Source organism: Cebidichthys violaceus, unplaced genomic scaffold, assembly GCF_023349555.1.
Source record: "Cebidichthys violaceus isolate CVI_PGR_0920_01 unplaced genomic scaffold, fCebVio1.0.p SCAF_7, whole genome shotgun sequence".
Lineage (NCBI taxonomy): Eukaryota > Metazoa > Chordata > Actinopteri > Perciformes > Stichaeidae > Cebidichthys > Cebidichthys violaceus.
This window is the reverse complement of record NW_027176927.1, coordinates 14,747,297-14,769,172: the sequence shown is the minus strand read 5'-3', so window position 1 is coordinate 14,769,172 and position 21,876 is coordinate 14,747,297. Positions and strand designations below refer to the sequence as shown.

At 42.0% G+C, this 21,876-nt stretch overlaps 1 protein-coding gene across 4 annotated transcripts in view; it reads left to right on the top strand.

Annotated features, from left to right (window-relative positions):
* Positions 1-388: 388 nt before the first annotated feature.
* hdac9b (histone deacetylase 9b) overlaps positions 389-21,876 on the top strand; it is a 34,345-nt gene continuing 12,857 nt past the window's right edge. The window contains exons 1-4 of one of the 4 annotated variants that reach the window (XM_068735262.1): positions 389-438; positions 2,170-2,209; positions 20,547-20,788; positions 21,145-21,311. In XM_068735262.1, the coding sequence (XP_068591363.1) occupies positions 20,618-20,788; positions 21,145-21,311 (338 nt within the window). In that variant the 5' untranslated portion in view covers positions 389-438; positions 2,170-2,209; positions 20,547-20,617. Of the gene's footprint in view, positions 439-2,169; positions 2,210-13,361; positions 14,498-20,546; positions 20,789-21,144; positions 21,312-21,876 lie in introns of those variants that run through there. The other 3 variants (XM_068735260.1, XM_068735258.1, XM_068735261.1) reach the window with 3 other exon arrangements.

The window sequence follows — 21,876 nt, the reverse complement described above, 5'->3', positions numbered from 1 at the left end:
ATTGATGTTGTATAATGTAAGTAGAACTAAATACTAGAAGAGTTTTAAATAATAAAAAGGAATAAGAGGCATCAGCATGCAAGTTTATTATCTGAGCATTAATGAGGTTTACACAAAAGAATATCGTACTATAGTGAAAGTTATAACCAGATTTGCCTCGGAGATGATTGATGAATTTGCATGAGAGACAGCTGTCTCTCTGCTGAGGACAGACAGTGACCGGAGCTGCCCTCGTCTCTCCATCACACATTATCAGAGGACAGTGGAGAGTGTTCAGTCTGCCAATACCTTGGCTAGGATTTTATATCGTCCCCTCTCTCGGCCAAGTGAGACTATTTATAGCTCAGTCGTCATACACAGACACTTATTGCCTCGCTTCCCGCAAGTCCTCCAATCTGAACAGCAGCACACACGTCAAACCTTCAAACTGTCTTCAAGGTAACGATTGATACACAACGTTTCTACCGATGTTTAAGTGTGTGAGTAACGACATATGCATGCAAACTACAGTGTGTTTCAAAACAATGTAATAGGTAACTTACAACTGGTGTTTAAGCTCAGAATAATTTATGTTGGCTAACGTTACTAGCTAACAGTAGTTTCTAAATGATGAATTAACGTTATGTTAAGCAATATGACTGCCACGTTTCTTTTATTAAACGGCAGCTGTAGCCTAAACTAAACATTAAAAGCAAGTAGTTCATTTATACTAGCTGTTGTGTATAATAACTATCTTAAAATAATGTTTTTTTCACATGCTTCTATGTTCTTGTCCAGTAGCTAGCAAACCAGTTTGCTCATGCTAACTCATAATGTAGGTCTGCGCAATGATATCTGAATTAACCGTCGGTGCTGCAGTCACAGGTGGTTGTTTTTGATTTGAGTGAGTCCGCCATCAAAAGTGGACCTTGTTTTGAATAGTGTGTCCCTCCTGTTACTAGTACAGTGCCCCCCTCGGTGGTTAGGGTTAGCGACAGGGATAGCATAAAGTTAATAAAGGCTTTATCATTACTGCTTTTGCAGACGGTTTTATTTTCACCATGTAGGGTATTATAGTGCAGACCGCCACCTATAAATAGTTTAAATATTGCTTGTGAATGTATGACCCTACCAAACGTGGTTTAAGTGTGAATGTCCATACTAAAAGGCTGCACCCTCCTTGTCAAAGGCATATCACTTGATTTGACTATTTTTTAAATAATAAACTGAATAGGATATAACTATCTATTGGGATGAGGAATAGTGGAAGATCGTTTTATATCTTTCAGCATATGCACTGTATTCAAAGTAAAAGTCCTGCATTCAGAGTAAATGCTCCCATAATGCAGAATGCCCCTTTTTAGTGTTTATATCAGTGTAAGAGAGATCATTATTGTTGCTGGATTAACATGTAGGCAGTAGGCTTATTTAATATTGTAGTTGGTCAAGGTGGAGCACATATTTACTGCTATATGAAAGACTATAGATGTTTGATAAATGTAGTACTTTTATTTCCCTCATGAGATGTAGTACAGCAGAAGTGCAAGAGTAGCACAAAATGGAAACACTCAAAGTAGTACCTCATTTTTGTACTTAGGTGCAGCTCTTGAGTAAATATACTTTGTTACATTTTACTCTATCCTTACGATGTCTATATCACATTTTGCTCTGTATTATGGTCCATATTGCAGAATATTTCATATCTTATGTTCCATATGCACGTTTTGGGTACGTTCCTAACATTGTACTGTATTGTACATACTTTTGCTTTTTGCTTTGTTTTTCCAATATTGGACCTAAAAATGTTTCTATTAAAATAGAAAAGCCTGTATATTTTTTCTCTATTTGAACAGTCCGTGGTGCACACTGATCAGTGTACAATTGTGTGAGACAAATACATCTTTGAAATTCCTGCGTATTTTGTGTTTTCAAAACTGCAAACACAAGCAGATGAAGACATGAACACGCCTCGGTTGAGTCAAAAGAAAGGAGCTTTTTTTCTTTCTCTTAAATATGTATTTAGACGCCAGTAATTAAAGTAAATTGACAGTGCTGCTGTTGTAATGAGGTTCATAGTATAAAGTTCAATTCTGAGTTGTTTTGCTGGACACAATGTCACTCCAACGAAAACATTTAAATTTGAAATGTCTCTTTGTATGACGGCTTTGATGACCAGTGCTCTTTCCACAGGTGTCCTTTGGTGACAGCATTTCAATCTTCGCTGAGCAAGGTAATATGAAAACACATGAACCACAGACCTTCCAGTGTACACCTGGCATTTTCACTTCGACAGCAACACAAGAAAAACACAGTTTCTACTTGACATGAGAGCCTTTCATAGCCCCTCCAAATGACCCTTTAGCCATCTTTTCCATTTCAGAATAATTATAATATTTTGACATGCGACTTGTTCTTGGCAGGTTAATGCTCACAGATGTCTGCACTGCTCAGATGGCTTGAGGGGGCAGGTACCATCTGAGCAGTGTCAGGGAAAGAAAGTCATTTTAACAGCACCTTACACTTAGCCTAACACATCATTTCATAGTACCAATGAATGTGTTAATGAGACAAAATGTTTTTCGATAGAACAAATCTTGGCAGGCATCTGTGAATTATTCACTGGACCCGATAAATTGGCATGTTTCGACTATACAATTGGCGAGCGGTATTCACAGAAGCAGCATGCCACATGAAATCCCTGCTGTCTAATGCATGTTAGCTATCGTGGATTATCATTGTCCTAAAGTTGGCATCTGGCAAATTTGTTATCTGTAAAATATTCTATAGACTCCGCAGAATAATCAGTCAGTCTCTAGCAGAGATGACATAAGAAGTGAGAGTGAGCTCGTTTGTCAAAGTGGAGAGAATTCAATGCCTGATGGAAGTGATGAATAATGTTTTGTCACCGTGGATTTATTTCCTGTGTTGTGCCATCCTTGACTGACCGTGACAGTGTGAAGGCAGCCGTCATGTCACGCAGCAGACATTTCAGTTCCACAGAGAGGAAGAATGGTGTTTGTGTGCCGTGTGACGTAAAGTACGACACGACAGAATGATTGAGCCAATCTTCTGCCTGAAATGGGCACAAAGGAATTGTAATAAAAGCACAATTGTACGCCTGTGTGTGTATGAATGTGGCTGTGTACAGCACACTGGCGTGTACAGGTGTACCAGTATGTTTAAAACATACATAGATAATTGACATGGTGGAATAGCAATAGGATTATTTGCTTTGTGAAGGCGCTATATGTGTCTATAGTACATATAGATTCTCTTTAGAGATGTGGACACCTGCTTTCCTAGCTCGTATGAAGCCAGTGTCTCATGGTGTAATATCTTTACTTCTCATTTACTAGCGGAGGCCTAAATCAAGTAGGGTCGTATTTTCTAATTGAGACACCAAGAACCTCCATAAATTAAATCATGTCCCCCCCCAATAAAACTGATTTCAATTGTATTTGACATCTATGACAGAGAATGTCATAATACATTAAAAGTGCAGAATGAATCTAACACTGACAGCTTGTTTTAACACAGAGCCCTTCTATGTGTATTTATTTAACACTTTAAAGCACTTAACAGCTTCATTGCATTAGCCTCAAAAAACATAAATAACGTGTTATGAGTTCGGGGTTATAAGGGTGGAGCTGTTTTAAGTAATGTAATAAAAAGAGGGTCTATTGCAAAGTGCATAATGTTTGTGAACAGGTTATATGTTGTACCAACCAGACTTTTACAGCTCACAGTGAATACAACAACAACAACAACAACAGATAGTCTGATGTTGCTTTATAATTTAATAAGTTTGTGGAGCTCTAGAAAGTTGGGGGGGGTTGTGTAATTCAGAATGATCCAAAAGACTTAAAAACAGCTTTGCTAATTAGCACCGAGCACCCAGTGCCAGTCTGCATAATGTGTCCTTTAAGCTCTCATTCTATCCATCAATTCACTTAAAAAATGACAGATAAATGATAATTATGTAATTTCACCAGTGGTTGCAATCACAGAAACACTGTCAGGGTTCTTCAAAACACACATGAAGAAGTGAGATGTGTTTCTTAGATGTACATCTCTCATGTTTTGTTTCTCAGCTTCATGTTCGCGCTTGTTGACACCCTTAAACTATTTTTTCGTGTGGTCCAGGATCTATTATTGGCTCTCGCTGTAAGTGTTTTCTGTTCCATAACAAGATGAATCCCCAACTTGGCATTAGGTTACTAGGCAACAGTGTACACTCCATCGCTTGGTTATAATTTTCTTTGTATAGATATGACGCTTAATAGTAACTGACTACGTGGCAGTGAGCCAAATTTAACCACTGTTAGCAGAACCCGTAGAGCCTGATATATGTCAGGAGGCGTAGGGGCTAGCGGGCTATATTTGGCAACTATGTTCCCTTCAAAGAGACGAGTTCTAGGTCTGGACTTGACATTTCTCTTAGACTGGAAAAAATGGGTTTGGGTCAGTGAGTTTTGGGGGGAGGGGGGGTGTTGTTGATGCCCAGAGGAAGGTGCTGGTCTCATTGTTATGTTCTCTTCATTGGTGCGGTACAGGAAGCTTAAATGGCAGGATAAAACTAGCCATTATATGTGCTGAAATACAACACAGAACAGCAGATTACCGTTACTATAATCCACGCTAAATACCCATAAGAATAGGACAAATTGTCATTGTCAGGTTAAGCTTTGTACATGTCAGTTTTATGATTTTTAATAACTCAATATATTGTCATTTTTTTTCTCTGCAATGATGAAATTCTCTTGCCTCTTAGGCTCAGATAACTCTTGTAAAACTTGTATTTTAAAGTAAAACACATTGTCAACAACTGAAAAAAAGACAATTGTTTAGGACAAATCAGGTCTCGACAAATTATCACAAGACAGGGTGGTGCAATAGCATCTTGGTGTCAGTCTTTAGGGAACATCCCTGGATTGGGCAGGAGTTGTGAGCACAACATATTCACAGGTGATGTTAGAAATCAGCTAAGATCAGTTCATCATTATTTACCTTCATGATGCTGTTTTCTTTGTCCGCTTGAAGCCTCAAAACTCACTGATCATTTGCATTATTAGCAAAACCTCATAGCAAATGTTTTTTCCTCCACTGAAATGCCAGTAATACGACTTCATACTCGATATTCATTGCACCAAAGCTCTGTTTTTGATTAGTCTCTTTTGTGTGTGTGTGTGTGTGTGTGTTTTGAGGTTAAACAGAAGCATGAGTGTAGTACTGGCCCTCATCTATCATGAGAAAGAGATGAAGAGTCACATTCTCACCTTTATTTATTTTACTGTTCTCGGCTGTTTTTGCTTCAGCGGCTGTACAGACGTTGCACAGACAATCTGAATGTAGCCCAGGTGCCACGAAACTAGGACATACATACGTTTTTTTCCTCACCCACACTCACAGTGTTTGTTGTTTCTGTTCTTTTTGTTTGAGTCACGAGTCATTAACGGCAACTCTGTTCAAGGCCGTTGCATACGCATAAAACATTTGAATCAATCCTTAAACCAAACGTGATGATGTCTCTCCTCCAGCTCACCTGCAGGTTGAAACAGTCCGAGGTGAGAGGCTGAAGCCGCTGGTGAATAAAGGAGTAGGTAGTGGTGTGTATGTGTGAGGAATATCTTGTCTCTATAAAGGTAGTAGGAGGAGAACAGCGGCCCAGAGGGGAATCTGGCTCCTGTTGCAGCTGAGACACAGAGCCCGGTGTTCTCGGTGCTGTTCATGCAGCTCCACCGTAGACCCCGAGGCTCTCTGGGGGGGGACCTACCTCCATTTGTTTTCACTTCCTGTCCAAATGGAGATGGAGAGATGAATCATTTATGTCTTTGAGCGGCCTCTTGTGTGGATGAAAAATGGGGAGATTTAAGGCTCCCGCTTTCGAGTATTCAAGATAGATTCATATGCTTTTTGCTAAAGCCACATATTTATGACTTCCATTTGCGTTTTTTTGTTGTTATTCTTCTGTAAATTCTTTAGTTAATACTTTTTAAAGGCTTACTATTTTTCATGGTTACCTGAAATATGTGTCATGCCTATCTACAGACCCATGTGCTAATCCGTCTGTCAGTGTGCCCATTGACAGGCTGAGTCTGTCATATCTGTTTGGTGGAATCAGTGAAATCAGAGCGGGGCCGTTTTTCCTTGATGGCAGAAACAGACAAACTTCAGACTTCAAGGTTCCCATTAGCTGACACTCCGTGCCATCCCATCATCCTCCGTGGCCCTGGCTGTGCCGCCGTGCGTCATGCTAAACATCTCTTTGTTGTTACCTTTCATCTGTAGGCACTCGCCAACTCTCTCAGCCCCATTCTATGAGTTATGGGACCGCAGGAGGTCATGGCCGCAACCCCCCTCCCCACTTTGCGTGAAATGTGCAGAACAAACGGATCCAGGAATTACACAGAGATTGGACACACTGGCTGGATATCTAAGAGCAGAGCCCTCGTAAAGGGCCTCCATGGCCAGATAGGTGTGAAAGGGTTACCAGCCCATCTGTTACCATAACAGAAGAATGTACCTCCTTTGAGGTGACAACCTTACAGCATTTTTAAAATTCTGCCTTTTATCTTTCAGTGGTTTCCAAAAAAAATCGAGGTTTCTCTTTAGACTGGAAAAGGAAGTTTGAGTCATGATTAACATCAATGAACGGCATCTTTTAACAAGCGAGCAGACAAAAAAAAGGATGAAGATGCTAAGGATGCCTGAAGTGTTTTTCATTCTCTCTTGTTTTACATCTATTTTGCTCTTTTAAAGGTAGGAATCTCCCTATTTTGTAGTTCAAAAGGAAACATGCACGTTCTGAACTTAGTTCCATCTTTTTGATTGTTCACGCAGCTTTGAGGAGATCACACAGTTGACACAGTTTCTTTCTTGTGCTGGTAATTTCTACATGTGTTTTGAAAGAGCCGGCCAAAGCTTGTTAGGCCCTGTGTTATTGAAGGGGCTGGGTTGAAAAGTCACTTTGGTTACTGGATCCAAGATGAAAGACAAGAGGTCAGGAACGCTGCAGCCACTCCCAAAGCACAGCATGGTGGCATTGCTGTGTGGAATTGTGTGCATGTGTACACTATGTGTGTGTTAGTTGGTCTGGGCATTTATATTTGTTTGCAGAGTGAGTGTCTTGATTTGTGTTTTTACAGTATCTCTGCTCCCTTGGACCTCTGCGCTCCAGTCGCTGTAGCAGAGTGTTTGTTGTGTGTCACAATATTTGTCTTCCTGGTCCTTGGAGTTTGCTGGGAAGTTCACAGTAATATCTCTCGCAGTTCTAGCCTTCACTTCTTCTTCCTGTTTGAATCAACCTGCAGGGTGCACTGTTGCTGATCCACCAGGGGTTTTACCCCTCTCCCTCTCTCTCTCCTCTCTCTCTCTCTCTCTCTCTCTCTCTCTCTCTCTCTCTCTCTCTCTCTCTCTCTCTCTCTCTCTCTCTCTCTCTGATTTAGTGGAAACTTACAGTTACACAGAAATGCATATGTAAACTGCTCCTATTATCTCCTCACCAAAACAAAATAGGGTGGTCCCTCAATGCTTTTGCCTCTCAGGGGAAAAAGGAAATAGGGAGCTGTTTAGGCACTCACACAGGAATTGCAAAAGTATAACATTGTCTTCACAATATACTCGGGTGTTTGTGTAATATAGGCCAGTTCCAGTGCCAGACTTCCACTGCATAAGGATGTGATAGCTCATCGGGGTGCATTGGTGGAAAAATGTAGATACGATGCTGTAATAAAATCCAGAAACTCAAGGTCACCGTAGCAAAGCCTTTAAAAATACAACTGAAGCCCCCCCCCCCCCCCCCCCCAGGTTTATGCATATGGAGCAGCCCAGACATTAGCATTGTAACACAGGTGGTGGGTGCACTGTGGGACATTTCCCGGTATGCATAGCACTACCTTAATAATCAGAGGAAGAGCTATTTTTTTCAGAGGTATTGTTGTGCCCGAGACCTTTGAGACACCACAGGAGGCGAGTACTGCGACTGTGCTGTGGTCAAGTTAAGAAGTGGTGGCGTAGGTGGAAGTGGCTTGGACAATAAGCGTCAGCCCACCCTTCCCATAGTAAACTTTATTTCCTTCAAAATCCATGAATGGAGTTTTGCTTTGTCTTTAAAGGTCATTGACAAATCCAGAATAACAGCCAAGCTGTAAGCATAACCTATTAAACAACTACAGCGTTATTTTTGTTATGTTCTTATTTCCTATGCTTGTTATATTTAGGTCACTGAAGTGAGATTTGCCCCTTTTAAATAGAACTTCTGGTACTGACATAACAGTGCTGTAATTTGTCAAAGGACAAACAAGCCTGATAAAATGTGTTTAGTTGTAATACCATATTGGTAATACCAAAAATATATATTTAGTTATCATATTAAGATAATGGCTCCAAGGCACTAGGAATGATGCTATAGTTATCCACTCATAAACGGGCTTGACTAGCAGGATGTGCCTCTGAACAGAGAACCTTTGTTTTTATTAATCCCTCGGGGATTTTCTAAGGTCAGCTAAACTTGGCTGGATTCCATCAAAGTCACATGTGTCTGTTTGGGTTTGTGTGTTTGTATGCGCTAACTCACACAGGCTCCACCCTTTATTGAACTCTATGGGTTCAGAACAAGGGTTACAATAACGTAACCCTTGTTCTATATGCACAGGCTAAGCCATCTACCAAGTGGGCCCTGCCGCTCCTTTGAGGCTGTGGGATGTCAACAGGGATGTGTGCTGCTTTATATGCTGTGGGTTCGCACGTATTCGGGAAGGCACATCCTGATTGGCCGGCTACATTCATGCAAATTCGGTCCAGTTGAGTGCTCCACCTGTGCTTATAGAACCAGGGTTACAATGTCGTAACCTTCGATACAGATCACTCCTGAAGGCATTTCAGTGATGTAGAGTCTGAGAGCCACTGATTTCAAAAAAGTTTCCTCTTAATCCTACGTCATGTTCAATGGTTAATAGCTCGCGAAAATGCCGCTTACATTCAGAATAATCTTTCAAAGACTCTAATCAATGCTAAGCTTTTTGATGTTAGAATGTTGTGAGAAGATCAATAGTTTTGTGTTGCTTTGAGAGAAGGACAATGTGGAGCATGACGTGAGCTTGAATGTTGTGCTGAATGATTGAATGTAGGGTAGACGTAAAACGACAACATGGTCAATTTGATACAGCGGATCGATGGTTTCCAACAGAGATGAGCGCATTGATCAGTAGAAATACTGAGAGCTGCCCTCTGTTTCCAGTGTGCCTTTGTGCTCCATATCTATTTTTAGACAGCCTATGGCAACAGATGAAGGCACGGCATCAGGGATCTATTCAAAGTTAGAAAGTAAACTGACCTCAAGGTTAGCACACAACAAGTGGATGCTTTGAAATTTTTTTTTTGCCTTTTTGAAACTCTGTTATGGTTCAATCTGTTTCTCACTTCTCAGATCGAGGGTTCACAGCAGAATGAATGAACACATTTTGTTTTTACTTTTAAGGATATATGTTGATTCACCTCACTCTTTGAAGGACAGCCCTCGCTATCTTTTTTTATATCCGGCCTCTCTATCAAGAGAAATACATAAAGCTGCATGAACTCAATCCAACAGTGGTATTAGCTGCATTGCAAAAACTTTGCTGGCAATGTTTCAAGATTAAGTACCAAACATGACTGCCTTTAAATGCTTTTCATGTTATTTGATCTAACCTGTTAAGTGCATTCTATATCACCCTGAATGTCCAACAGGAAATACCACAGGATGCCAGACAGAATAACCCAATAAAAGCAAGAGTGCCCAAATCATTAGTGGGGAAGCACACTCGCATAACACATCCAGATGTACAGGCTAATTGGATTTTTACCATCAAATCAACAGTTGTAGCGCCTTTGTGCTTTTATGAGACTGACCGCAAGGTGAAGGGAAAATGGGCTGTTTTGAAGTGACAAAACTTTACCTTTGGCTGTTAGCAGGTAGAATGGCTGGGCTTGGTTGCTAATAGAGCATGCTGTACTCCACACTCAGAGACTGGGGCAGCATTATGCCATAGCCTCTCTCCCTAAAATTGATCTAGAAACTATTTCACAGTTGGAAATGGGGACTCATCAGAGGCTGATGTAAGTAAGATGGCGGGCATTGAGGTAATTGGTGTGGAGAGGTAATTTCCCTCCTGTACCAGGGCTGCCCTGAGAGCTGTGTGGGGGGGCCACTAGAGAGGAGAAACTCAGGGACATTGAGCTGCACGGTTACGTCAGAAGTTGCTGTTAGTACGTGGCCGCTCTCTCGGGAGGAACGTCCCCTCTGACAATGATCACATCCGCCACAATCCTCGCAGGGCGGCATGATGAAACTCTGCATCCACACCGGCAGGAAGACAAGCAATAGGTAGGAAGTCAGAGAAAGGACTAATTAGATTAAAGCCGATTCTAATAAACGTATTGATTAAGATCATGTAAGATAACTAAAAGCACTCTGGGTTGAGTTTATTTCACAATTGACAACCCCCCCTCTGAGATACATGGGGGCTTTAAAGTTCAGAGAACTACAGAAAAACAATACATGGCTGACTCATTCCCTCCCACACACGGATCACCCGCTACAGGGAACAAAATCATTTTCTAGCTGAATCAAATTAGTTATAAGGAGTACTGTTTGTCCACCACTCATCTTTGTTGCAACACTTAAGTTCCCTTCCTTCTCCGGTCTGCCTCCCTGCTGGGTTTCATCATGCAGAGTGTGTCACACGGCAGCAGTGCAATGGTGATTAAGCCACAGAACGTGGTAGTTGATTTGTAACTGGTACAGTAATTGTGGTAATGTGAGTACGCTTATTTGGTCGAAAAAAAACCATGTACCCAGGTTATTACCGTGGTTTCTCTAAATGGAATGGAAAGAGCTGAGGTACCATGATGGGAATTATCTCTTTGTTGTATTTCTAGTAAAAGTAGATAATTTAAATTGGTAAAGTTGAAGTAAATAACACGTGTGTGTGTGTGTGTGTGTGTGTGTGTGTGTGTGTGTGTGTGTGTTGTGTGTATGGATGCATGGGTTTGTATTTCCTGATATCTATAATGGCCTCTCTATAAATTTGGAAAGTGCTCGGGGCACTTCACTGGTCTGACCCACTTGTTCCCTCATTTCTAATATTCTCCCACTCCATGTCAGTGCTCTGATGTCAAAACGCACACACACATGCAGGTACACAGACACTTGCACAAACACACACACACACACACAGTTTGTGTTTGAGCTGAGGGAGGTGACAGACAGTCGAGCCCATGCCTGGGGAGCAGAGTGGAGTGGCTCTCCAGCAGGGACACTGACGTTCACACTTAAATGCTTTAATAGGACTAAAGTAGACAAAGGCCGCCAGTGACGCAGTAGGAGCTATAATGGGCTTGCCACATTGCAGGTTTACTGAACCCTGCCTATTGGATGGAGCTATTTCCAATCCCACAATCCCTCATCAGCCTCAGGAAGCTCGTTATAAATAAAAAGTGTAGGTTAATCGCTGCTAACGTGTCCCAGTGAAAGGTCTCCTTTTTATTTCTTTTTAAGGAGCAGTAGGTCAGGTTGACCAAGGTTATTTTCTGGGAACACATCATTCATTTGTACACAAGTGCAGACAAAGGAGTTAGATTTAGACAAAATAAAGCACAACTCTATGAATATTGTGCAGAACACTCTGCGAACAACCACTTCACAAACAAATAGATAAATAAATACATAATACAAAACTAATCCATGAATGATCAGAATTTAACGGCAAAAATAATTTGCAGCATACAATATTTTTATTGTGTAATAGTGAAAAATCACAGAAACAAAGAACCCCAGTAAAAACAGTTAAAAACAGGAACATTGCAAAATGTTTATTTTAGGTCTAGGACAAAATCACATTATCATGTCATATAAATAGGGATTCCATTGTCATGATAATTGTTGTTCATGTGACGGCCGTATACTTCCTCTTTTGATCAATTCTGCCTGTGTTCAGGGAGGCCGGGTCAGAGCCTGCCTGCTCTGACAGAAACCGCGACAGATGGAGCTCTGGGTCTGTAGCCATCATTACCTTGGACTTGAAGGCGTGTTGTCTCTCACACTATCTTACCCGACTTGACTGCCAAAACTCATTTGCAAAGATCAGGAGTTTGCTAAATCTGTTCAACTGAAATGTGTCACTGAGGGGAGATTGGAGTAATCATTTCTTGATAGATTTTCCCCACGTTGTTCCATGACTCCCTCCCTCCATGTTTGTGTAAATCCTTCTCTCAACTATTAGAGTAAACAAAGATGAAAACGACATAATTTAGATTAAAAAAAAAGTTTTAGTTAGGAATCAAAACAAACGCATGAGTTGTCTTGCTTCTGTTTATGAATAATCAAGTAGCACAATATCATACATTAGCTTCAGAGTTGTTTTTATGTCTGGGGCGAGCCCGCAAGCTGTGCATTTCCTCCTTGGCTCCTTAGTTGCGCTGTGATAAAAGGATCGAGGGGTTAAATGTTTGTCCAGCTGAAACAACACAGTAAAACTCCTTCTCTGTGTCTCTCTAGCCAAGTCGTCAGAGCTCAGGACCTAAAAATAGCCGTGCTGGCTCCACGCCCCTGGCTGGGGGACAGGTCAAATTATGAAGGAAGATGAAAAATTTAAAGGCACAGGCTGCTCAGCCACAAACCCAGCCCTGCATCCGTGGTCAGATAGAACATTTGACTTGACTTTTATGGGCTGGAGTCACATTATATTAACTGCAGATCTCGGCCACTTTGGGAATGTAATATTAATTGAAAAAGTCCTTTTGCTACTTCAATATTCAAAAAATTCAATATTCAAGTTCTTGAGATGCACTTCATGTGTACTGTGGTGTTTTGTTTGTACATTTTAAAATCCCTGCTTTACACTGTATCAAGTGTGTTTCAAAGAAATGGGATGTTTATCCCGAAGACGTGTTCTTGACACAGTTTGAGAGGTTTATGTAATTGCGTTCATGCTGTCATAGCATCTTACAGTTGGCTCCTTTGGCTAGCTGAAAGCATGCTTCCTGAGCAGCAGTACTGGATACACATATACACACACACACACACACACACACACACACACACACACACACACACACACACACACACTTGCTAAAACAGTGAGGTTACACTCTGAGTCTTTAATGAACACAGTGTTCATCTTGGTGTCTGGCTTGACTGAACACATCTTGTTGGGTTTTTGTCACACATGCAGATTTTCACCTAAATATTACTGCCATTTGTATTTTTTTTACCCAAAAAAATATTAGTTCACTATTTTTGTAGTTTTGTGAATCACACAAAAGACAAAGCTTGCAAAAACCTTTAACATATCATATACTGCACAGGTGTGCACAGAGGTGAACGTTAAATGTGCATCTTTCAGTACATCAAGGCAGAAATGGATCATTCCACCCATGTACCTGAGAGAACAAAATGCAGACATAAATAGAGTGAGTGAGAGACTGGTTCAACAAATCAAAAGAGAGAGAGAGAGAGAGAGAGAGAGAGAGAGAGGAACCAAGCCTCCATCTGCAGAGAGGGAGTCAGGAGACATGCCTTCTGGCAGGAGCAGAAGAAGACAGCTGTGTTTGGTGTGGTATTTTTAAACGCATCAATGCTGCTCCAATCCCCGCGCCTCGCCTGACCTATTTTTAGCCAGGGCTGGCCATTGTTCTATTTCTGTCACCTGTGGGCCACGCAGTTGTTGATTCACATGCAAATGAAGCTTTGCTCCCTCCCTGGCTTGCATTACTGCCTCAGCGAGGTGCTCAGCGCACAGTTCACGGCTCAGCTTTTACATTCTTTCTCAGTCTGTGCTCAGACACTTTGTCGAGGAGAGGAAAAAAGACCATAGACTGAGAGAGGCAGATACGACTTGGCCATCTTCTCCTGTAACTGTGTTAGTGTATAGACCAGGAGAGTGGCAGCCCTGCAGAGAGAGTGTTGCTGCTCTACGCTGAGAGCGGTGTATCAGAGGAGGAGGCAGAGGAAGGGAGAGCGTTGCCTGTTGTCGCGGTCTCTCCCCTGAGTGGCTGAGGGGTGGCTCTTGGTGACAGGAAACGCTCGGCTTGCAATGAGACCTGAGCGCTGAGTGGAGTATGCTGCAGACGATTTACGAGGGCGAGTCAAGTTTCTCCACAACAGAAAGGCGCGTCGGACACCAGCAGTCCCCCAACCAGAGCAAGATGCACAACGTGAACAACTCAGGTGATCACACAGCCCGGCGTTTCTCCTCCTTTTGAGGAATCTCTGGGTTTTTTTTTATCCTTCTTTTTCCCTCCCTCTTTGCATTCCAACCTCTCCCTCCATCTCTAAATCTCTTCCTACTTCTCTGCTGTTTCACATCGTCTGTGCCTCTCTCGCACACATTCGCTCTGACTCTCTCGCTCTCCCCCTCTCTCTCTCACATACTCTCAACTCTTTGCGCTCACCCAGCCTCTCATTCTGTGTGAAAAGAGAAGTCAAAGCTTCTCAGCACAGCACAACGTGGTGGGATCAGCCGCTTCTTCCTCAATCAAGGTATTTGCTCTTGTGATGGTAAACGCTGCTTCATGAGTTGTCTTTCTCAGTGGGATTGTTAACTTAATCTGTGTTAAAAGATGCCTTGTAAAGAGTTAAAAAAAAAGTGTATTTAGGATGCATAGAGTGTTGTTGTTTTTTTACTAAAATGAGGAAATATGTTAACACTATTTCCATGCTCTTATTTGCCTGAAATGAGTCACTGTAAACATGAAAGGGATGTTGTGTTTCGTGAGCTTCCATGTCAGCGTGCACTTTTCAGGGAAGAGAAAAAAAAAACTGTGACAGAAATTGTGAAGGCACAACTGAAAGGTTTCTCTCAGGATATTTACCACAGACTGTTCTATTTTTGACCCAAGAATTGAGTTGAAGAGGACATGGCTGACATCAGTATGAGTAACATCTATTCACTCCGGATGAGTCACACCTTTTCAGCATGTAAGCTATTGATAAAATGTGTAAATTGTCTCTGGAAATGACGTCAGCGTTGAGGCATTGTGCTCCGTGAAAACATTATCATGTGAGGTCACTGAGAAGCATTTTGAGAAAGTACGAATGAAGCCATGTGAGTGCCTAATTTACTGAAAAATGTATTGTAAAAAAAAAAAAAAAAAAAGCACAACCCTAAAGCCTGACTTCAGGAGAGCCACACGGGTGATTGAAAACATCCAGAGGCAGTGGGCTAAAAATGTGAGGAGATTTATAAATAAGACGGGGGGGGGGGTGACAGGGAGATGACACATTCCCTCTGTGATCTCTGTCAATAGAGCTCGTTATTTGACTATCAGGCTACAGGAGCAGCAGAAGAGGCTTTCTTCTTCTTCTGCCTCAGCGGCCTGTGAGCCGAACAACAGATAGACCGAGCGCCTGAGTTCGGGCTCCTTGCTTATTCTGTGGGTCAGCTATTCTTAGGTGAGTTATTTTCAGCTTATGGCATTAGCCTGCTAAGATTAGGCGTCTGTGCGTTATCATTCCATCTTGGCATGCTCCCGATATAACGGCGGTTTGGAACAGATATTTATAGAGAATTCTGTCATTTGCCTGTTTTAATTTGTTCTTTCCCGTTTTATAGTAAATCACGTGACAGTGACTAACGTGATCTGTCTAAAAATGCAACTCCAGAATGCCTTTTGAATGAGTTTGCTGGATGTCATGTGAGTGTTGTTGAGAGCAGACACTTTTCCTTTAAAACAGACCTGGGGGTGGGTTTATTATGTGCTGTGTATTAATGTTTTAGGATATGAATCTATTGTCACGATTGTTTTTTGAGAAGTGATTCTTTGTGAATTGTTTTCTAAAGCAAACTTCTTGACATTTTTACATCTTTGTTGTTACATTTCAAGTGCAACATGAAACTAAAGTGCATACTCCTATTTTTATTTTGATTAGGGTCAGTAACATCAATGGTTTCCAACATGGGAAAACTGATTACCCCCCCCAAGTGCAAAATATGTTAAATATTACAACAAGCTCCCTTCAATAAGGACCTCTCAGGTAATAACACAGCGGCTCTTTTCAAGTCCTCTCGTCTCCGTCCTGTGTCCGTTCAGGTGGCCTCACCGCGTGTTGTAGAAGTGATCGCCACTAAAGAGGCCGTGCACAATAACACACATGAATATGAGATTTTGGTTTCAGTATTGCTTAACAGTGGCTCATTATACAAATGATTAAGTTATTATTTTGAAACAGAAAAAGACATTCGTTTTTTTCTGTTTTTCCTTGTATTAGGAAGAGCACAGTTTATGGCTTGTGTTTCATCAGTGGTACTAAGGGATGCTTTTCCTTTGGTTGGACGGTTGGAGTGTTTGCTGTTGCTCAAAGCATTAAGGCTATTGACTCTTTGTGATTGATTTATTAAGAATGTTATTGACGGTAGGATGTGATGCCAATGTTGTCCACAGAAGATAGGATCATGATAAGATATTGGCAGAGGGACTTGGATAGAGATTTGATCTATGTCCTTTTGTGTCTATGTTGTGAGACGGTTTGGCATGATGGCAGTTCGGGAGACGACTGGACCCCTGGCTCCCCTCAGCGATCGGCCCCGTTGTGGTTCAGCTCGGCCCTCTTTCTTTAGTAGATAGCCTGCAAGCCGCAGCTCTGGCTCAGCTGCAAGGACGAGCCCGAGTCTTAAAAATAAAGACCTGTTTTTTTGCTTTAGACATGCCAGCTGCTCAAAATAACAAGGCACTTAATGAGAGATCCAGCGCCACATTGCAGTCCCAAGCATCAGCTTATTTTTGCCCTCAAACATCTTCTGTATCTCTGGTTCTATTTATACAGACAGACGGGGAATTTAGATCAGCAACAATCTAAAGTGCACACTGAATGCATGCAACATACAACATGCTCAGAGTGTAAACACTAAGTGGGCCATATTTTAAAATCTGTGAAAAGCAGGCAACTTAACCATGACCATATTTTACACTTTTTATTTGGTGCAAAAGATTTAAGACTGAGACTAATGACAAGTTAAAACAACACACATAACATATGATTCTCATCATTTCTCAAGAGTTGTTTCTTTCACAGTATGTATGCAAGACATTCATTATTATTACCGAAAAACACCTCCGAGGAGTATTTATGATTGTAAACATATCTTTTGTTCAAACACCACAGGGCCTCTTTAATAACCTGTGAGACAGTTGATCAACACTAAACACAATGTGAATAACGTTAGCCTAATTCAGTGACACCAAACATTAATTATAGGTGCAAACTAACGTGTAAGGGTGTAAGAATAGCTGCTTATATTCATCAGGTTATGTTTACAATGTTAATAACTCAAACTAGTTATCACTTTATATGCTAGCGGGAAAGAAGTGATAATATTTTACGATATGTATCTATGTATTTCATACTCCTCACATGTGGTAGTAATATCACTGGCGATGTGTGTCTATTCTCTCTCCGGGGTGGGAAGCCTGTTAATGTGGCCTGAGGCAAAAAAAGACAGCCATCCAACATCTCAAATTAAGGCTGTGATTGTCACTCCAACCACCACCGAGGCTAATGAGAGGCACATCGGTTATAGAAATAAACACTTTGGGGACACTGGCGGTGCGACGCTGCAGTGGGAGTGTGCTCACAGGCTATGAGTCACCCTATCCCCCCTAGGCAGGCCCTCCACAGGGAGGAATTTGGGCATGGGGCAGGGTGCTTGTTGCTCCCTTGTGCTAAAAACAAATTTGGGACCTGTCATTCATAAATCTCTTGTTTGCACTTTTCACCAATCAGGAAGCACCTCACTTTCAACCCCCCAAAAAAGTATTCATATCAAGGGTCAGGATCGTAAATGCCACTGTAGGACCACCGAACACGAGGTGACAGGCTCTCGTTTGCGAGCGATCGTCTCGAAAACTGACCCGAAAGTTACATAATGCAACACTGCGCTTTTATTTTTGCCCGTGTTAAATTGAGCAGGCGGCCTCGCAACTGTGACAGTCTTTCGCACATTGTCTATATTAAGATCCTGCTCAGAAAAGCATTTATATTTAGCCCTAGTTACTGGTGGTTCCGTATTCTCCTCTGCCTCAAGAGTATTTCTGTAATATAGAAACAGACAATTTGAGTTTCAGGTAGTTTCAGAGCAACTATATTTTTGTGGCAATTGATACAGAGACAGAGGCATATTTTTGCCTTTTCTCTGTTCCAATCAGCACAGAGAATAATCACGTCAGTCAATGAATCTAAGTTGTAAATGATTTATTAGGTAGGGGCTTCAGTGGAGCTACCTTTAGGACCTTACTATGTTTCTTCACCACTGTCATTGCATTCAGCGTCACAGTGGACATGAGTAGAACAGGCACACGAAGTTGTTGTGGTTTCCTCAAGGGCCGTTTCATACAGTCTTGGTTATCAAAGGAGGCTTAAGCTTTCACACTCCTCCTCTTCCTCCTCCTCCCCCCCCCCCTCCTGTTAAACCACTGTCTGAGATTTCCTGATGGAGGCTCAGCTTGATGTGCTGATCAAAGTGGAGATCCTTAATGCCAGTCACAGCGAGGGTACAGAATGAAATACGAGATTAATTAGATATCTCGGTGGTGAATTCTCCGAAGGCAGCAGGTGTTTTTTTTTGTTGCTATATTTAGGTCCATTAAGGCAAAAGTAGCGCTAGCGCTGTCTGACTCTCTCTGATCCCTTCAATGGTTCACAGGTTCTCATTGTGCCCCTGGAACAGAAGAGTACTTCCAAGCTGAGATTAATATTCCCTGTCAGGAGAGAAGGGTTTGTTCTACAGGTGCCTGCCGAGCCGCTGCCCTCCTCTGTCATTTCATGGGAGCTGTTTTTAGAACACAGAAAAGAAGAATTACAGTACGGGAGTCCCCTCTAGCTGTCTCCACTCTTTGAACATGTTTTAAGACAAGTTATCACTGAATATCTGCAGTGTGTGTGTGTGTGTGATGCTTTCTATCTCTCTCTGCTGGGGACTCCTTTCTTATATAAGAGCTGAAAAAGCTGCTATAATAGTCAACATGTCACATTGCCCACTGTAGGCAAGAGATGACATGCGGTGAGACTCGATATCTGCAGGATGGGGGGGGGGGGCGGGACATAATTACGTCGCCGGCGTTGCCATGGCAGCGGCAAGTTAGGGTGGTGGATACGAGGGTGTGGGGGTTGTCACAGACCAGGATTGCGCCACTTGCTTTTATGTTTCTATTTATAATCATCACCGCGCGCATACACAAGGAATGGTGGCAATGAAAAACAGGCTACAGGACAAAACAAATGGGCGCCAGAGAGCTTCACAGCATCAGTGAGCAGGAGGGCACTTCTTCTTAAGTGATGGCTACTGTAGACTGACTTCTTTTGGCAGGTTTAAACTCCTTTTTATTTCATTGTAGTTTTATGAGGATAAATGCACGACAGGACTGCCACAAGGTTTATTTATATGAACATATAAATTGTAACGTGCTAGTTTTTCCTCTCGTGCTTCCCAAAGAACAGGTGGTGTAGTAACATTGCTTGTGTTTGTTCCCTCAAATGTGACCCTTGAGAAGATTACAGCAATGAATGCACTCAATAAATCTCCCCCCCCCCCCCGCCACTGGAATTTTAAGTAGGTTTGAATATTTCTCTGGTCTCAAAATGGAAGAGACATTATACAGTCCGGACACTGCGTACCCTTCCTTGAATGTCACATCACGATCCGCATAACTAACATGTCATTTTGACATTTGACATTTTTTTTTAAATATCTGAAACGGTTTTAAAATGTAATTCTGTTGAAAGAAAAACTGTTCTTACTCTAGCAATTAATTACAGTTGAGAGGTTTAGAACAAGCATGAAAAAAGATAAAGAAAAATAGTGTGCAGTCACTAATCATCCTCTGTGGACTAGAGAGATGAAGTAGCCCTGTCTCCTATGTTCTTTATGGGCAATCGATTTTCTCTGTGGAATAACCTATATATAGAGCTCGAGGACCAAAGGGATGCCCTCCCACTTTGTATCTGGCAATTACTTATAATGGAGGTAGTTGTCAAAGACAAAGGCAGTTCTTACAGATGCACACATTGCAGCGTCTGCACTCAAGAGCAGAGATGGAAAGATCACAGGAACGTGAGTTCAGGCTCAAACTACTTTGCCTTAAATCATTTATGTTAACAAGGGATAGCTGCATGATTCATCTGGTTGAGAACAGGGAAAAGGACTCCCTTTATTTGTGGGAAGATAGGATTTATTCAAATACTTTAAATGACCACTTACAACATTTCGTGCCAAATGTCTTTTGAGTCTGTTGTACAGCTGCTCCCAGTAGACTAAGCTGACGGATGTGATCCCATGTTTGTTTATAGAAACTATTATAATTGCAGGTTTGTGAGGATCATGAGAGAGAGAGCTGTGCTCCTCATTTCTGACCCTTTTTTTTCCTCCCCGCTTTTTAAAGCTCCATGTCTCTTTTTCAGAATCCTAATTTCCCTCCTGAACCTAACTCAGTATACAAATATACTATAAACAGCCACCTCTGGTTGCATACAGATAGAAGTGCAATTAAGAGACTGACCAATCTATTTTTCTCTTTTATTCTCTCTGCTCTCACAGTGGACATTAAGCCAGACGTGGCGTTGGCTGTGGAGTCCTTGTCTCCATTGGACCTGCGTACAGATCTGAGGATGCTAGGGTCCGGCTCTGACCCGGGACTGTGGGAGAGGCAGCTGCAGCAGGAGCTGCTCCTCATTCAGAAGCAGCAGCAGATCCAGAAGCAGCTACTCATCAGCGAGTTCCAGAAGCAGCACGAGAAGCTGACCCGTCAGCACCAGGCTCAGCTCCAAGAGCACCTAAAGGTCAGCGTGGCGCTGAACAGTTTGTGTGGAGGACAGCACAGCAGTGTGCCCAGTGGCTCAGCACATCAGCACCGTGTACAAAAACAGTAGAGCACAACACCGCATGGCATACTGCAGATCAGTGGAAAACATTATAGCTCAGGACAACATCACAGGGTGCAGAAAAAGAAGAAACAACTCAGCAATACATTACAGAACAGTGTGATGAACAGTGTGTTGTTCTTACAGACGAGTACAGAATAGTCCATCACAGCAACATATCTACCAAAGCTCACATAAGCCAGTGTAGTTATAAAAACTGTATTTGTCAGTGTGCCTTCTTCATGCTGAGTTGAGGCCTGCATTTTTTTTCTCAGCTCCAGCATGAACTCCAGGCCATGAAACAGCAGCAGGAACTTGCAGAGAAGGAGCGTCGTCTGGAGCAGCAGCAGCAGAGCCAGCAGGAGAAGGAGCAGGAGAGGAATCGGCGAGAGCAGCATGTCTCCAGCCTGATCCTCCGGGGCAAGGAGCGCTCCCGAGAGGGTAAGAGCTCGACGCAGCCATCATCACCATCTTCTTAACATCAGGGGGGGAATTAGGTGTTTTGAGAAGCCCCGAGGCAAAGTAAGCATGTGGCCCCAAATCGTAACCCTCGACCATTTCCAATATTCTTTTAATGCATTATCATAGAGTGGGGTCTAAGCAAAAATATACATATAACAGCTGGGTGTGAATGCTTTACTGTAGCTCAATGCTTCACTCATATCTTCACATTGGTTCATGTACATGTTCAGTTATCATCATTATCACAAGGATAACAGCCATCGAGTCATGTGGCAGTTGCAGTATGGAGGATCAATATAGCCTTTGTATGAATATTAGCCATAATTTAGCCATACAATTCTATTTTATTGAAATAAATGGAGGGTTTTCAACTACCTTAGCCTGATGTTAGATTTTGTAACAGCAATAGCTACTCATCCTGTTGTTCACATCAATATATTTACTAAACTTTAATGAAACAGCCACACAATATTTGATAAAACTACCTTCAAAGTGCTAAGATCAAAATAAAACAAAGTGTTAGAGGATCAGTAAAACAAATTGTT